The sequence below is a fragment of the Pleuronectes platessa genome, chromosome 4, assembly GCF_947347685.1.
Source record: "Pleuronectes platessa chromosome 4, fPlePla1.1, whole genome shotgun sequence".
Classification (NCBI taxonomy): domain Eukaryota; kingdom Metazoa; phylum Chordata; class Actinopteri; order Pleuronectiformes; family Pleuronectidae; genus Pleuronectes; species Pleuronectes platessa.
Genome location: NC_070629.1, coordinates 21,178,675 through 21,196,631, shown reverse-complemented (window position 1 = coordinate 21,196,631; position 17,957 = coordinate 21,178,675). Strand labels below are relative to the sequence as shown.

The window sequence follows — 17,957 nt, the reverse complement described above, 5'->3', positions numbered from 1 at the left end:
TGCTCAAGAACCTTCACCACTGCTACTATGATAAATGGTTCTGACAACTGGTCACCCGGTGCTGAGCGATTCATCTACATGCTCATGGTGGCCTCTCATGTAGATGAAGTTTAGGAGCGATGCAGAAAATGAGGATTTAGTGTAAGATAAATAACAAGTAGTATAAAGGATTCTTGCTACGTGAGCTGGAACCATATTGCATCTCATTCTGTTTCCCTATTTGTAGATTAAATAGGTCTTTAAGATGATTCCTGTACTGGACAAAGTTGTGGGAGACAATTTCGAATTTTGCGGATTTAAAACACTTCAAAAACTAAACACAACTTTCACCCTGCGTCATTTTAACACAGCTGCTGTTTGAAACAAGTCATTTCCGGGAAGTGGACGAGTCTCGTGTTAAACACGAGCCCACTGCATGACGCAGGTTATGGATATATACAAACACCTACACAAGTAGATAGTGCGTCTGACTACAGCAAGACAGGAAATTGCTGTGCCCACTCACTGTTACTCCGCCTTGAAGTGAGCTCTCGCCTCTCAGTGTTCCAAGCATGATGAAAAAAAAAAGAGCTAAACTGCCAAGTTTTTACTACAGAATTTCTACAACCCTTCCGGCCTCTCACAGCGCTTGTGCACAGATAAACAGTGTAGTGGGATGGATAAACAACACATTTTTCAAGCATCCGTCTTTTTATCCGTATACTTTACCCAGTATCTATCTATCTATCTATCTATCTATCTATCTATCTATCTATCTATCTATCTATCTATCTATCTATCTATCATTCAATATTTATCCCTGCACTACATTTCTTTCTTTTTCTTAGACCATTGCACTGTTTGTTTTGTTTTGTGTTGTTATGTGTATTCTATGTAAGAACATTGAGAGCGACTTCACCATGTAAAATTCCTTGTTTGTACAATTTACTTGGCCAATTAAACCTGATTCTGATTCTGATCTATCTATCTATCTATCTATCTATCTATCTATCTATCTATCTATCTATCTATCTATCTATTTATCTAGCTCACATTTTTCTTGTATCTGCTTAGTATCTATCTTGTCTCTATCTAGTTAATATCTTTCTAGTATCTAGTTAGAATGCATCTAGTACCTATTCAGTCAGAATCTATATCCATCAGGTAAGTACTGTATGTATCTAGTATCTAACATGTTAGTATGTTTCCAGTATCTATCTAGTTAGTATATTTCTAGTAGCTACGTAGTATAGTTTCTGGTTAGTATATATCCAGTATCCATGTATCTAGTTATCATCATTCTAGTATCTATCCGGTATACAGCAACCGTATGTCCATCCATCAGTCAAAGGTGGTACCTGCTGTGCTGTGATGAGCTAAGTAAGGAGCCGACCTCTTGGTTATTGCAGGTCCTCAAACTCACCAACCCCAGCATCACCTGAGGAGACACTACAGAACCACAGCACTTCAACACAAGCATCATAATTGCTGCATTAGAACGAACTGTGGCAGCTACTCTACAGGCTGATGAATAAGCTCTCAGTCAAGCTACACTGTTAGTCAGTGTATTTTGGCAATGGATGGAAAGGAATCCATATTACTTATTATTATTTTATACAGCTGTATATTTTCTGTGGGTGACTGACTAATGTGAATAATGATAAAAGGAATACAACTGAAAGCATTCATTAGCAGTGTCCATGTCCATACTCAGGCTACTGCAGAATTCTTAATGTTGTCATTTTGAGTCCAGACCAGACTCAAAATGCATTACCAGGCAATGAACCATCCATCCCTGATCACCCGGATCCGACAGTTCTGTAACAGAGGCCAAAGCAGCTTTTCAACCAACTTCTGTTCTGAATGTGTACCATAATGTGTACACATTAGAAAACAGTAACATACTTGAAAACATAAAATAATTGATGGCAGCATCTTCCATAGGGACTTGGAGTGCACCACATTAAATTGCACATTGAGACCATGCAGGACAAAAACAGACAACAATCATCACTTTTCAAAACTAGAAATGTGAAAACAATGGATCACATTACTCCACCAAGGGCCGAACAAAATGTACATAACACAACCCTGAATAATAGAAAATCTAAATCTGTGCATTATTTCCAGAAAGACCAATTAAAATCCTGCATCAGCCTGTTATTCAGCAACTGCACCAAAATCTCATGGGTGCTTCCAGGCCCAAATATCATCCCTCTAATAAATTTGGTGGAAATTTGTTTGATAGGCTTGGTGATATCCTGTCAACAAATAAATGAACCAACAAACAAATAAACAAACCAACAGACAGGTGAAAATATTGCCTAACATTCTTCTTCTGTGGTTTCTGTGCTTTTAACCTGCACCAAAACAAACCAACCTTAGTTCCCAAAATCATTCTAACCCTAACCCTAACCCTAACCCTTACCCTTCTCAGAAATATTCATTCACTAAAAAGGACAACACTGGGATGTAATTTGAGTAATGGATTAGGGACTTTGCGAGGAGCTAGGCAGACTTGAGAGTCAGTAAGAGTAGGGAGACATTGTCCTGGTTCTGAGAAAACCTGATAAACAATCCAGCAGAACTGCTAATGATTAGAAAACCAGAGGTGAGAGGGTGCAGTTAAATTTAGACAAATAATTATTTTGAGAGACTTCACATCGCAAATCTATTTTTACATAAAAGCCGTCTCACATTAAAGTTAATTTTGACAAATGTTTGATGTGTGACAAAGGGGTGAAGTCAAAAAGCCCATTTGAATGAGCAGATTTGTGTGCCTCAACACGTTAAATATTGAGGTTGAAGCCCGAATTTCTAAATACTCAAAGAACTGTAACTCTAAGTCTGTCTGCTGAACGTTATTCTGTAATTAACATCTTTGAATCAGGGAGAGGCTGATGATTCTAGCTGTTGTATTAGACAAACCCTGACTCAATTTTAAGTCTAAAAATAAATCAAACGCTCAGCAACTCGAAAGAGGAGCAGGAGATGTTTATGCCTGAGCATTAGGGCTTAGACTGCTGTTACACACACTTTGTTTAATGCACAAATACATGTCCTTGAATGCAACTGCACAAAGTAATTTGTATTGCTGGGATTTTCAGTGTGTCAAGGATGTTTTTAAAACAAATGCTTATTCATGCTTCTCCTATGACCATGATGGGATTTCTATCTTATTTTTCTAGAGCAAAGACCTTCAATGAAATAAGAGACCACCATTTAGACTCAGCCATAATGATGTAGTAAACTATGACATTAGGAATAGGATACCCTCGTTTAGTAATTTTACTTTTACTACTTTAAAAGTATATTTAAAAGCAAGTACTTACTTTGACTGGTACTTTTCATTTTATTTGAGTATATTTGTGTCTATTTATTTGTCCATTTTACTTTTACTGGAAACCTAAAACTGTTTCTATTCCAGGAAAGGATTCTTTGTCATTAATAATACATTTTAAAGCGGCAGAATATTAAGTTGCATCACTAGATGTCAAAGTGTCACATAAATGTTGATGCGTGCAATCTGTGTTTCTTCCTTGAAATTGCATTATCCATCTTAACAAGCAACAGCCTGTTTATGTTACTCACCAGTAACATAAACTTCTAAATGAGTAAGTCCTTCAGAAAGGTTTGTTGACTGTGTAGGACTTGCTGTGCAGCTGCTTTACTGTTTTAGTGAGCCTCATGTGGGGATAAATACTGTCGGCTCCATGTAAACACATACAAGTCTGTGTCAAAGCACGTGGGGGAGTTTCACATGATTCTCCCAAGAATATCAACACAACAGGCAATGGGTTTACTCACAGTCATTGTTGCAGCCTGACTGATGGTGATGCTCAGAGCACAGAGGACATGGACAGTGCTAAAGCTGAGTCATGGAGAAGCCACAGCTGTCACACAGTGCCACCTAGTGGTTTGCATATCATGTTAAGGAGTGAAATCAACTTGTTCTTGTATATATAAGAAGTTTTAACAGCATTTAATCCTGACTTCATGATGGTTGCATGAATATGCAGTTGGTGAAGGAAGTTGTTGTAGAGACATGTTGATTCATATGTATGATCGATTCGGAGGCTGCAGCCTGTGGTTCTGTCGAAACTGCAATAAGATCTACATTAAATAAGAAGATAGGCTGATACAATGTCAGAGGATGTGGTTTGTGTAGATAAATATGTTTATATACAGCTATATAACAAGTTTATAACATTATACGCTTCATGAAGGTATGGTAAGGGATTTATTAGTCAGTATTTCAGCCAAGTGTTCCTCATAAAATGAGAAGTGAATGTGTATATAGTGAATAATTTCATCTGACATTGCTACAGTTGCGAGAGTGCAAGCTCACTATGACATGAAGTTATGTTTATGTTTACATACATTGATTATGTTCACTTGCTTCTCCTTCGATAAACTTGGAAAAAAACAACGCAGACACAAAGAGGCCCTAGTCGGCCGGGAGGTTCAAGCGTCTTTCAACGTGCCATGGATATTTCATGTTAAAGTAAAAAAACGTCACTGTGATCATTCCTTTGCGCGACTTGAAGAATTATCAGTAGATCAGCTTCTTGATTACATATCTCATATCATTATTCTGTTTTAGTATGAACACGTCAATTCCCCTTATACTGAGAAGTGTTTTCCAATAAGGAGTTTCCGAACAATATTAAGTACTTTATGTGCAAGGTGAGATAATGCTTTATTCCTGCCCTGATACCATCAACTGCAGATGTTAATAATACTAAATGCCTCAGACCTGCAGATGTTGAGAGTGTGATATGGTGCAGTGACGTGTCCACACATCAGTAGATCAATAGATATGCAGCTTATGAGTCCATTTGGCCTCAAATACATAATAGATAGTTACGAGTAAATTGTCAGTTTTCCAATTTCTCCTCTGCCTCCGTTGCCACATCAGCTGAGTGGGCAGTTACTGGACAATGGCGAAACCCAGTGTAGGTGTGGGCCAGTGTTAATCAGCCACATCCGTTTGACACTCCAACAATGGATTGTGACTCTCTGGCAGCCGCCTCTCCACAACCGACGTCAGAGGATAACACGATGACCTGACAGCATCAGTCCTTAGGTGAGGGCCCACATCTTCCTGTCTGCATTGTTCTGCAAAAGTGGGCTTTTAAGTGGACTTTCAAATGATTGTGGTAAACCTAAATAAACCACAGAGAAACGAGAGATTGAGGAAGCAATGAAAGGACTTTTACACACAAACACAGCCTCCATGGCCACAGACAGTAACAAGATACTGCAACTTCTACTGATACGAATAAAAAGAAGGAGAAGAAGAAGCAATAGTGTTGTTGTTACAGCAATTGGCCTTTTTAGACATACAACATTTTTAGATTAGTTTGTACAGTATGGCTCTGTACTCTATTGTAAACTGTTTATAATTTGTTGAAGGGGCAAATGAGTTTCCTCATTAAGGATAGTTATAGATGTTAAGTCTAATCTTGAATCTTACTCTGGTCCAGTTTATGATCCTTATTGTGGTCCAACCAGAGAAGTGACTTGCTTCCGATAGTGACTCATTTGTTTGTAGAGTCCTCCAGAAGAAGCCCACGCTGCCCTTCCTGCACCTTACGGGGAATTATCACAAGTGTTTAATTGCAGTGACAAATAAAATAACAAATTGTGACCAGTAAGTAAACAACGACAAAACCCTGTGACTCTTTGATACAGTTGAAGAGTTAAACACCCACCATTTGAAACCAACCACTCAGCATGGCTAATAGTTAAACTGCTGTGTCAAGTCCACATCAGGAGATATGATGTGTTTATGCAAGAAGTGTGTATAGATTCCACATCACCACAAAGGTTCTGAATGAGTTTGAGTGAACGTAAACACTGGTGTGGCTAAAGTTTTTGATGTAAATTAACGTGTTCCTATAATTATGAGGTTTAAGGTCAAATCTAGCAAACTTATAATATGACAATTACTACTCACCAGATGAAATTAAACACAGTGAGTAAAGTTGTCTGAACTTAGTGTTGTAGTTGTGCATGGAGGAGTGGTATACTCTATAATTCTTATTTTAATTTATTATAATTTTAATTGAATTTTTCAGGCCATCCAGCAAATTATGTAAACAGTGTTATAAACAGTGACGTGTACTCTTGCATTTGTAGATTACCTAGAAACGGCTTGCAGGACACGAATGAATGATGCACACAACAGGCGATATAGAAGTGGTTATACGCGTTGCTGATTTAGAAATAAGTGGTTATACGCCGTGTACCTGCGTATACTCTGCACTACATTACTGTCTGACCCTCTCCTACATCTAATGTTACTATTTGACAGACAGGTGGGTTGAAATATGGTTATTCTTGCACTAATCTCAAAAGTATTTGCGTATAAATCTTTGGGGTGACTTTCTGGAGTGGACGAAGGAATGAAAGCCAACAAGGGAAAAGTTTAAGGTATGAGAGGTACAAAAATACTAGAAAATAATGATGTTGTGGAAGGATGGACACTAGGGGGAAAGTCGAGTTATATTTGTTATTAGTCTTTGAAAATTTCTGAAATAAACTTTTTTATTGTAATACCGCAGAAATCCTCAACCTCTTTCATTATAATAACTGCAACTGGGCCTTTATTCCTCTTTTACTTCTTGCAATTTCAACAAAAGCTGCAGACCTGTTTTCCAATGACAATTTATGATAACATATCAAAATAGGTTAGACAGTCATCAAAAACAGGAAGGGAGGGAGCAGTATGGCTGTTTTGGGGAGTTTAGGACCTCTTTTGAAGTGTTAGTTTGCCCTCTGGTGGCCTGTAGCAGAACAAACTAATTATCTCAAATTTTGGGGTTATTTCCACATCCACAAATCACAACTACAAAGCTTAAGCTTTACAGCTGAATTTTTATATATGATAAATCGATTAATTAATTTTATTTGAAGGTGCTGTGACCATTATTACAGGAAAAAAATGTACAATATGTTGGTGTGGACACAACACAGCTTTAATAATTTGATACAAAAGGTATGCAAACCCCTTTTAATGCACAACATTGGTGCAGAATGACCAGTATTCATTTACTTTGTTATTTAATGCTTGACTGTTTCTTTCCTTTATTCTTTTATAGCTCATTCTTCCTTCTTTATTTAGCCTAATTTGGTGAAATAGAAGATGAGTCTCCTATCATTTAGGAGAGCTGGATTCCAAGATACACTCACAACTCAAGCTTGATCCTGTGGAAACTTTAGATTCTCAGCATCAGAGATTTCACACTCAGAATCAAGACAGAGAATTGCCTCCTCATCTTCATCATCCTGTTTTTAATACAGCATCTTTATGACATGTGACTGACATGTAAGTCTGAAATGATGACGAACAGCCATACTAACAGTCTGGATAAAGAAAATCAAAAACATATTTTCAAATGTATATCTATCAGTCTGTTAAGTATATAATGTTATATTTCGAGTTTTTTATTTATTATCAAGCTATGGTCAGCTAGCCAGAAACGAAGCTAGCTGACCATGGCTTGATAAAAAAAATAAAAACCAGCTATTAAGTATTCTACATATTTCTCTTTTCACTAGTTGTGGTTTGTAAAATACGATTTACATGCATCAAATGTACAAAAAGCAGACCTGTGAAAAAATGGCAGGTGTTCCGTAGTGAATATACTGTATATGTATTTTTAACCATTTGAGTAAAAGCGATGTAGAAATAAAAAAATTACATTTGTTTGTGATTTTTTTACCCATGTTGTGGATTAGAAGGGTAGCGACACAAAAATGATTTTTATTCAAAAACTAACAAAGGAAACTTTAAAATAAGGATTTGTGAAGATCAAAAACAAGTTAATTGGGAAATACCTGAAATACTAAGAGATGCAATTCATTCACTGAAAAGATACAGAAAATAAACCCATGTTGTGTATCAAAGGGGTAAAATTAAACAGCTGCACACATAAATCCAGCTGTTACGTTCATACACTCAAGCACAATGTCACTGTGATACACTGATAATCATCCATCACATATTATCTGTACAGCCCATATTCACAAACTACAACTCAAGTCTTAGAGCTCAACAATGTTCCTAAGCTTCAACAATAAGGATGGAAAAACGACCATAAACACATGATACTCTGTTGATGTTCTTGTTCCACTGGTGCATGTTTTATTCTCACGATTGCATATCGAGGATCTGCTTCTATAATGTGAGCAGTGGCTGGTTTGAACGGCGTCACGACTCGAGCGGACACCTGGAGCTCTGATTGGCTGAGAGCGCAGATCCGGGTACTGCGCTAGAACGAGCCCATTAGCTGAAGGTACCAATATGGCGGAGGTAAGAGGGAAAACAGGGGAGAAGCAATCGATCTTTAATCGATATTTGTAAAAATTCTGACGGGTGTTTTTCACTTTTGTGCCATCGATTGGGTCCGCGACGCTTTTTGCCGTCCGTGGAGCGTTTGTCGCGTCCGGAATGTCAGTTTTATTCCTCTAAAATCTGCTTGAATGTCCGGGCTGATCCTTCACTACCAGGCCGCTGCGCCTTCGCTCTCTCAGCCGCTCCGGTGTAGCGGCTGTGTAAATTGATACGTAAATTTAACGTTAGCTGCGCTGGTTTAGAGGAAATATCAGGCTACACCTTGGGTGTGAGGAATTCAAACTGCGTTTTCTCTCGCTGGGCTCGACCGGCGACCCCTGTACGGCGAGGACGAGCCGGCTCCATGGACCGCGGTGCCGCGCAAACGAAATTAGTGTTTACATTTTTCGACGGATAGCGTTAACAGCAGGCTCTGGTGGAGGGGCTAGCTTGCAGGCTAGCTCACAGTTTGTGGAGCCGACACCGCTTTAAATCGCACTACCTGGAAGTATCTCTGTGTGTTGCCTCGGATCGAGTCCCACAGATGTGATCAGCTCAATTCCGGGGTTTTAAACCCTGTTTCGGTCACAGTTGTCCTCTTGTGTGTAGCGTTTATTAGCGACTCAACACGCTAGCCACCTATTGCAGGTAACGTTAGCGGTGCAGCTGGCCGAGTAGTGTCGCTGGTTGTACTACCGGACATTAGAGGCATTTTAGCTTCTCCTGATTTCAATGTGTCCTGTTGAATCTCCTACTTTACAGTTGAACTCATGTTTCAACCACAGCCTTCATTTATGTCCTGGGTTTCTTCTTTTGCAGGCTTCCCTAGGGAGTTCCAGTCCAGGTAAGGAAACCTCTGCTATGAACTGAATCTGCAAACGTATTTAATTAACTTTGATTATCTACTCAAATTTATTGTAATTAAGGAGCGATTTCAAGAAGACATGAGAGTGTTTGCAAAAAGTGCACTGGAGTCTGTTGGCTTAGGAAATGGCTTTGAAATTGACAAAAGGTTAAAGCAATCTAACTTGTGAATTGACGCTGTAATAAGAATGAAACATTAATTATTCTCTCCTTTTTCTCCCTTTCTCTCACTCAGTTGGCTCTTTGTCGTCAGAGGACCATGACTTTGACCCAACAGCAGAAATGTTAGTTCATGAGTACGATGATGAGAGGACTCTGGAGGAGGAAGAGTCTTTAGATGGAGGGAGGAACTTCAGATCCGAGATTGCAGATCTGGAAAAGGTAAACTTGCCATAATGCCCATAACAATTTTTACCTGTGTAAATGCAACACTTGTAAATTTTAGCAGTTGAACTAGCATTTTTTGCATATGAAATTTGTGTATCTATCATTAATTTGAGTAGAAGCCGGAGTGCTCTGTCGGGTATGTAGGGCTGTAAGTATTGATGCTGAGATGTCACACGGAAAAAAGGTTAATATTTTAAGACTGTGACAATTGCTTTTGTGGCTTTTATGAGGATAAGGGGAACTCATCACGTTCATAGCGGCTGCTAGTACAATCACTAAAGGTCAACTAAGTAAAAAAAAAAAAATATTACTTGATAATACTCAGATAATTGTCTTATTGTGATATATTTAAATTTGGAGTAAAAATATATCTTGCATTTAGCAGTCCTTAACCTTTGGGACCGTTTAACTGAAATATGCAATAGTTTTCAATATGAATGTTCTATAGTAATTTAGATTGTGATGGATGAATCTGTGATGTGTTTACTTAATTAATGAAGTATATTAAGTAAACATGATTTTGCCTCTCTCCCCACCAGGAGGGGACCATGCCTTTGGAAGAACTATTGGCCATCTATCGCTACGAGGCATCAGCAGGCTCCAGTATAGACAGCTCCTCAGGAGACCTCACTGATGAGCTGCCAGACATGACTTTGGACAAGGTGAACTTCTGCTGTTCTTCTGTGATGTTACCCAGCCATTAAATGAGATTTGGAGGAAATTTGATAAGAAAACAGACTACTTTTCATAGATCTAATTCATATATTTTTTTATACATGCGTTCTCTCTGTTAACAGTGGATATTATTTTTTCTCTTTAGGAAGAAATAGCTAAAGACTTGCTGTCTGGAGACTACGAGGAGGAGACCCAGTCCTCAGCTGATGATCTGACCCCTTCAGTCACCTCCCATGAGGCCACTGATTTCTTCCCAAGAACACTACGATGTAAGTGATAAGTTACACAAGCTAAAGAAGTACTTGTCTGTTTCTTTGCCAGATTAAATCTTATAATGTAGAACCTGTTTTAAAATGAGTTAAACTTTCAAGACATAAATAGAAATTTTTTAATTATGCAGAAACTCAATTCTATATATTTTTTATATATATGAAAATGTAATATCTATACATCTTATACAGTTTGGGAACTAGTAAACTCTGCAATTAGCTAAACTATTTTAGCTTAGTTTAACATTCTCAAACTCCGGGTTTTTCCTAATCGAACACAAAATTTGACCCTGTGTTATCTATGCAGGAAAAACCCTGAAAGTGAAATTATTTGCAATCGGATCCAACGGTTTAATTCAGGTGAAGGGGAAAGTTGTCTCAAGACTCTTGAATTCCACTTAAAATTTGGTTTTTAATCATTTTTGATCTTGCCAAATTATAACCATGCACAAGAAGCTGCATCAAATTTAGAAGCTGACAATTTTGGGGCAAAGAATGGCTCGGTCTAATATAAGATTTGTCTTTGTCTTATATAAGTAGAGATTTAAAGTATTTAATGTGTCAGTGATTTTTATTATAGCAGTAGAAATGGCAAGATCAACTATTAAAGTACTACATTTGACAGTTAAAACATCAGACCACCCAGTCCGAGATGTGCCCCTTTGTGTGTGTGAAGGTTTTCAGCTGACGGTCTTTATATTTTATTTTACAGCCAACGCAATCTCGGATGGTGACAAAGAGTCGGAGTGTGATGAAGATGGCCCAAGCCCAGAAGATTCCAGAAAGGTAAACAACACTTTTCAACTTGAAACACATTTATCCATGAAATCTGAACTCTAAACTTGCCTAGTTTACTTCAGTAACATAAATTAAAAAACATCTTGACATATAGCTCTACTTTCCCCCTAGTGTCATGAATGTAAACGACACATTTCAACCTGGAACACATTTATCCATGAAAACCTAAGGACCCTTGTAAAAAGCATCTAAAACCAAAGCATTGTTTTAATTTAATCTCCCAAAGCCTTAGGGCTAAGTTAACTTCATCTTTAATGCTGATTCTGTACCAGTTTAGTTGTAAGTTCAAATATGATGTTGTTGTCTTTCCATTTAAGGAAATAATGGTGGGAACACAGTACCAAGCAGAGGTTCCTTATTCCCTCTGTCACTACAAAGATGGGGAGAAAGGTAACTTCCGCATTTCTGTTTTTAGAGTTTATGCCTAATATGTTGTTTAATGTGACTAATCTCACTGTTCTTTACTTTTGCAGTTTATGATGATGAAGATGAGTTATTATGGAGCCCAGGTACAATGACAGAAAACAAGGTCAGGGGTTTTCTGTCTGACGTGTTGTCGCGAACAACAGATGAAAAGATAGGATTTGACAAACCAGGGATGCACGTTCGAGACAATGAGCAGGTCAGTCATGTCATTATCAAACCTTTCATGTTTATCCTTAGTGATGAGCAGATAAACAATGTATGTGAGGGTCGACATCATTTTATCATTAAACCATGTCCTACTTAAATTTGATTTTCAATTCTTCTCGTGTTTGTTCTGAGTTCTGCAGATTATTTATTTCTAAGGTACACACAATATTGCGGTTTTGACCACTCCACTCTTTCCTCATAGGCCTTGCATGAGCTTATCAAGTGTAACTACAGCACCCGTGAAGCACTGGAGAGATACTGCAGCCGCATTAAGTCCTCGAAAGGTAAGGGAAGAAAATGGTGGTTTCATTTGTCTTGTGTAGATTTGTTGTACCAGCCAGGCAAACTCAAATCAGAGAAAAATATTTTCAAGGGTCCTGTGGCAACTATAAATTAATTGGCTAAAAAGTTTTCTACTAATGATATTTAAACACATAATAGATTATTAAACAGAATATAAGCTTTCATAGAGGGACAATAAACTGCATCACTTAACTTCAACATTGTACTGGGTAGATGACAATAAAAGTAGATTTGAGTGACCAATTGTTGAAGTTTAGGGAAAACAATAGGAAAATCTCATCCCACTGGAAGGCTACTTGGAAATCCTTAAGTCACATTTAACAGTTTTCACCTCCTCAATCTTTCACGTTTGATTTGCAATGATGATCAGAAGATACTTGATTGAGCCCCAGGGGTGACCTTGGATTTTGTTAGTTGCGCCAACCAAGAATAGAAATATATATATATATATATATATATACATACAAATATACAGACCAAGAATTATAATAAATAGAAATCAAAGATATAAATATGTTAAAAATGTGCAATTTGTGTGTTATACTACAAGAGCATGATGATCCTCAAACATCACGAGGAAGACTTTGGTATCTTAGTTTTTCTTTATATAGAAAGATGGTTGGTGATAATATAGATTGACTATCATTTTTCTGATGTTGTTAATCTTTTGTTTTGCATCACGAGATTGTGCATCAATATATAAATGGTTTTCTGGTTTCCTTTCAGGAAAATCTCCTCCCTGGTCAGAAGAGGAATGCAAGAACTTTGAACATGCACTACAGATGTATGACAAAAATTTCCACCTCATTCAGAAACACAAAGTGAGTTTGATTTACTACCTGATTTTTTTTTTAATGAATTTCGATGCGTATAAACCTGTGAGAGTATCTCATTCATTTAATGATTTCCTTTTCCCCCCCTTAGGTCCCAACACGAACTGTAGCAGAATGTGTGGCGTTTTATTACATGTGGAAGAAGTCGGAGCGCTTCGACTTCTTTGTGCAGCAGAATCGGTTTGGAAAGAAAAAATACAGCAGCTATCCGGGTGTAACGTAAGTGACAGGGGTAGACACCCATCTGTGTTAGGTTCATATTTGTGCCTATGTTTAATACAATGAGCTTTGAATAAACAATGCTCTCATGCGATATCTGAGGAACTTTGGGGAAATCTCAGGGTACAAGGTCATGAGGGGAAGTCGGAAGCAATGATGATCACAGGAGACTGGACCAAACAGTAAGACGGAGAGACAAAATTCAGATGGCCAAAAAGGGGCTTTAGGTTCTTGGGGGTCATTCTGAGTCCCAACACTTCTTGATTATACAAAGCTAATTATGATAAACTAATTTCTCAGAAAGATGGGTGATGCTCTCCCTACCTCAGCCACCTACTTTGGACCAATGGACCCAAAGGTTGTAAACTGTATGGAAAATATAACAGTGAAACTACAATTCCGGATGGAAACTTATTTAGAGAGATGGTGGTCTTTCATAAGGTATTTAGCAAAGTGAACATATTGTTTCCATTTGTAGATTTTTTTTGGGCACTTTGGAATATGAATGTAACACCTAAACTCATTACATGTCTTATGCCGTTGCACTGGTAATTTCTCTTTTGTATTTTAAGACCAAGACTATTTGTATGCATGTCGTACTGTGTGAGACTCACTATCAAGGAACTTGTTTTGATAAATGTTCTGTTGTGTTTAGTGACCTGATGGACAGGCTGGTGGATGAAGCAGAGGGACTGGCAGTGGACAGTTCCTCCTCAGTGTGTTCGGGAGCTGGTGGAGGAGGAAGACTGGAGACGACCACCGACCAGCTGAGCCTGCTCAACTCCATCACTGCCAGCGACCTCACAGGTCAGTCATGGGACAAACTTCAGAAGCTAGAAATACTGAAAACGATTGTATTAATTTTCCTCCTTTGTCAGAAACGTTTCTCAGGAGTCAATGTCTTGCCAAATCTCTTCTACTTCTTGAGTGTTAATTGAGTGGCCTGTCTCCTTGCAGCTTTGAGTAACAGTGTAGCCACAGTGTGCAGCCCTGCCGAGGTTAGCTGTCTGGACTCCTACAGCTTCCCTCCATTGGAAAGTCTCCATCGTGGGTCCCTTAACCACGACGAATCCCTCGGGTTCCCTTCCAACGGGGCAGACACCGACTGCCTCAACATGCTCGACGCCGGCTTCTACCACACCGACCTGGGCCAGCTAGGAGGGGGGTGCGGCAACAAGGACTGCGAGCGGCCCTCAAAGAGACTCAAGATGGCGCTGCCTGACTCCTTTATCAATGACGTGTCTGTGGGTAACCTTGGAGTTGACTTCGAGGCGCGACGGACATCGACGCACCACCACCGAATCACCGGTGCCAAAATGGCAGTATCCGTCACAGACTTTGGGAGCTTGGCTGGCAACGGCGAGCCCAACGGGTTTCTGGGAGCACATGCACGGCATCACACACAGCATACTGCAGCACTTCAATCAGAGTGATCTTCCACCCTTGCTCTTCCCTTTTGAAACCTCTTATCTTGCTTGTACATAAGACTGACCTCACTGGAGAATCCAATTTGTTTAAAATCTATTATATATATATATATATATATATATATATATATATGTATATGAATATACTTTTTTTTCATTTTTGTGTAATATGACATCAGTGATGTCTATCATATAGAACTAAAATCTTGATTTCTCTCAAGAGTTTATATAGCCATTTATTTAATTTTTTTGCGGTCTTGAGATGTGGAACGTCCATGTACAGTGGGGCCCAGCGGCTGCAGTAGGAGAGTTGTGTATCTTCCTCCGTGACATCTACACACGTCTTCACAGCTACACTATGTTATCCTGCCATTTCCAGCTGCCACTTAGTTTTCTGCCTCTAGTTTTTAGCATGTAGTTGCCTGCTTTGTTTTTTGAAGTGGTACTTTCTTTTCCTTTTTAAATTAGTGTTCGGTTTACAGGTACTGTTCAGTAACCAAACTAGTCCTAATGATTTTATTTGTCTCCAAATAAAATGGCTAGATATTGTATGAAGAACAACACTAGCACAGAGATTAGCTTGAAGACCAGGATGTTTTTGGCTTCAGCTGCTGAGACGTTCCAACTTGGTTTTCCTTTTTTATTTCCTTTTTTTTAAATTATCTCCTGTGGAAGCTTTTCTTTAGTTTGTCCATTTTATTTTTAAAATTGTTTAAAGTGGCCAAATTGGAACATTTGAATGTTTGCTACAGTTCATATTAATAATTCTTCTAGTCAAACCCAAATTATAGTCCAAGATTTTATATATTTTCTATTATAAACAGGTGAAAAGTACTTGTCCAGAGTAAAATGGTGGGAGTCATCTTGTTTTACTGTTGGATATCAAGTTATTTTTTAAATATATATCCTGCCTCTTCCTTGGAGGCTATCGGTCCGACAAACCATAATGGCAATACTGCAATGCAAGCATATTAGTTGGGTTCAAATACCGACATTAACTGGTACAGTAAAGTACTTTTACCGTTGAGATTTAAATCAATCCTTTCAGCTCATGTTTTCATTCCTAGGCAACTTGAGCTGTATATGTTGTTAACTTGAATGTTAGATTATGTTCCTAAATCACGTAGCGCCCCTTTCAGACCACTTAGCATTCTTAGGTTAGCCAGCTAGCAGTATTATCTCTTTATTTAAAGCCACTTCAGATTTTTGTATTCAACCTCTGTCTAACATGTACTCAGTGTAGAACACCTTGTATAATCGGGTCTACAATTTCTCGGAGTCTAGTAGCAGAGATGGAGCCGTATTTATCTTGACTTGAGTCCATAATTGTGAACTGTAAAATGTTTAGCGGGTCATTGTCAGTCGAGTTGGATGCAGTAGTAGTGTTTACTTAATTTATCTATGCATTGTGCTATGAAAAATTAGTTTGTTTCAGGGGTTCATCATGTTCGTCGTGTCCATAGTTGTAGTATTTCATCGTTTTGTATGTACAGACATGATTCACACCTCTACGTCATCTTTAGGTTCGATCAAGTAAATTCAGTTTCCAAGCCCAGCGTCATCAGAGAACATATTCCCTTTCACGTTTCATGTAAATAATTAGCAAATAGCCTTTAAAAGTCTATTAACTGACCTCTTACACTTGTGAATCTGTGTTGATACAAAGTTTTTAATTTGATTCCTTGTCAAAAAGGCAATAATTTGTAGATATGTACAGATATATTTTGAGTTGCGCATTTTACCGGTTGACTTGGTGTTTGAATTTAATTTAATTTTCTCTGGAAAAGTCATGATACCCACACACCAGGACATGGCTGAAACCATGCATGCCAGCTGCGTCCGCTTCTCAAGTGTACCACTCAAAACGGCTTTACCCGAAGACGTATTGATATTACTCAGTGTTGCAGTTTTGCATTTGAAACTTGCAGCCGTGTGTAAAAGACGCTCATCTTCTTCTTTCCTTGAAAAAACTCTTTTTACATGTCGTCTATTTGTCTTGATGGTAAAGGGATGGCTGCTGCTCTTAATGTATGTGGAGAGCTCATTTCTCTTTGAACGCAATGTGCATAATGCAGTAGGTCCTCCAAGCTCTTCTAGCTTTAGCAGTGCAGTGATATTTATTTCACCTGTGGTTTGTACAAAGACTCAGAAACCTGTCAGAATGTTAAGGCCATTAAGTAGTAGAAGTAGGTTTTTCACCACCCTGTGAACTCTCAAAAATGTGATCTTATATTGATATGAGACTTGTGCGTGCAGCAAGCACTAAACAAATTTATTTTATATTTTGTATTGTGTTTTGAAGTTTAAAAAGACAAAATACAGCAGTTGTTTTGAAAAAGAAAACTCCAGTCCTTTGACGAAAACAAAAACACCTTTGTGAATAAAAACCAACAAAACTTAAAAACGTATATCCAGAAATATAGACAATCAAAAACTTCACTGAGAATTGTTCAAGAAGCTATCTTTATTGTTTATAAGAATTGTACATAAACATTGAGTTTTTTTTCTTTTGTTAAACATTATTTTGTATTTTCTGTTGTACTTTAATACCTTGTGTACAGATCCAGAAATAAAGCTCTGGAAAATGTTCAGAGATGAACGCATGTTCTTTTATCATCATAAGGAAGTTGTGAAAAGATGTGGTTTTATTTACAAGCTCACATGAACAGACTCAAAGGCTCAAAACTGATGTATGTAGAATGGCACCCAAAATAGAACATTACTGTCCCATGGCACAAATCCGTTCAGGGTTTTTTTGGGGGGATCTTGTCAATTATGCTGAAAATTGTCAGGAAAATTTCAGAAAATGTCCAGAAATGTTATGGAAATTCAAGAAACTTATAAAATGACTAACAGACAGGACTCTGACAGCAACAGAAAGGGAGGACATGGAGACAGGAAGGGGGGGTATTTAAGTCCCCCTGAAGAGACATTTTTATGTATATATGATATATAACATGATGCAGGTTTGTGAGAGAGAGAGACTGTGGCGAATGAGAGAGAGATCCAAAGCCTTGGGAGCCAATCCAAACAGCCAGCAAAACAACAAACAAATGGTAACCAAGTCAAATGCTAGAGAAAAATCTGTCTGGCTACGGATTTTAGCTAGACTGCCATGTAGCCTGCTCGGTAGTCGTCCTCAACACCTCCCCGCTTCTAAAATCCTGCTATCCGTAAATTATTTGAATTGTACAGGAATATGTGGGAACATTTCTGGAAAGATTCTGAGAAT

At 38.2% G+C, this 17,957-nt stretch overlaps 1 protein-coding gene across 1 annotated transcript; it reads left to right on the top strand.

The window, feature by feature from the left end:
* Positions 1–8,219: 8,219 nt before the first annotated feature.
* On the top strand, positions 8,220–17,314 carry mier3b (mesoderm induction early response 1, family member 3 b). Its single transcript, XM_053420722.1, has 13 exons — positions 8,220–8,296; positions 9,137–9,161; positions 9,417–9,562; positions 10,108–10,230; positions 10,389–10,512; positions 11,225–11,298; positions 11,628–11,700; positions 11,784–11,932; positions 12,146–12,227; positions 12,973–13,067; positions 13,171–13,298; positions 13,954–14,105; positions 14,256–17,314. The coding sequence occupies exons 1-13, from the start codon at positions 8,288–8,290 to the stop codon at positions 14,729–14,731; spliced, it is 1,656 nt and encodes a 551-aa protein (XP_053276697.1). The 5' UTR covers positions 8,220–8,287; the 3' UTR covers positions 14,732–17,314.
* Positions 17,315–17,957: the final 643 nt, after the last annotated feature.

Bases quoted from the DNA above. Each gene is read 5' to 3' on its own strand.
- mier3b (XM_053420722.1), top strand. The intron at 11,933-12,145 runs GTCAGTCATGTC...CTTTCCTCATAG, and splicing joins ACGTTCGAGACAATGAGCAG to GCCTTGCATGAGCTTATCAA. The intron at 13,299-13,953 runs GTAAGTGACAGG...TGTTGTGTTTAG, and splicing joins AGCAGCTATCCGGGTGTAAC to TGACCTGATGGACAGGCTGG.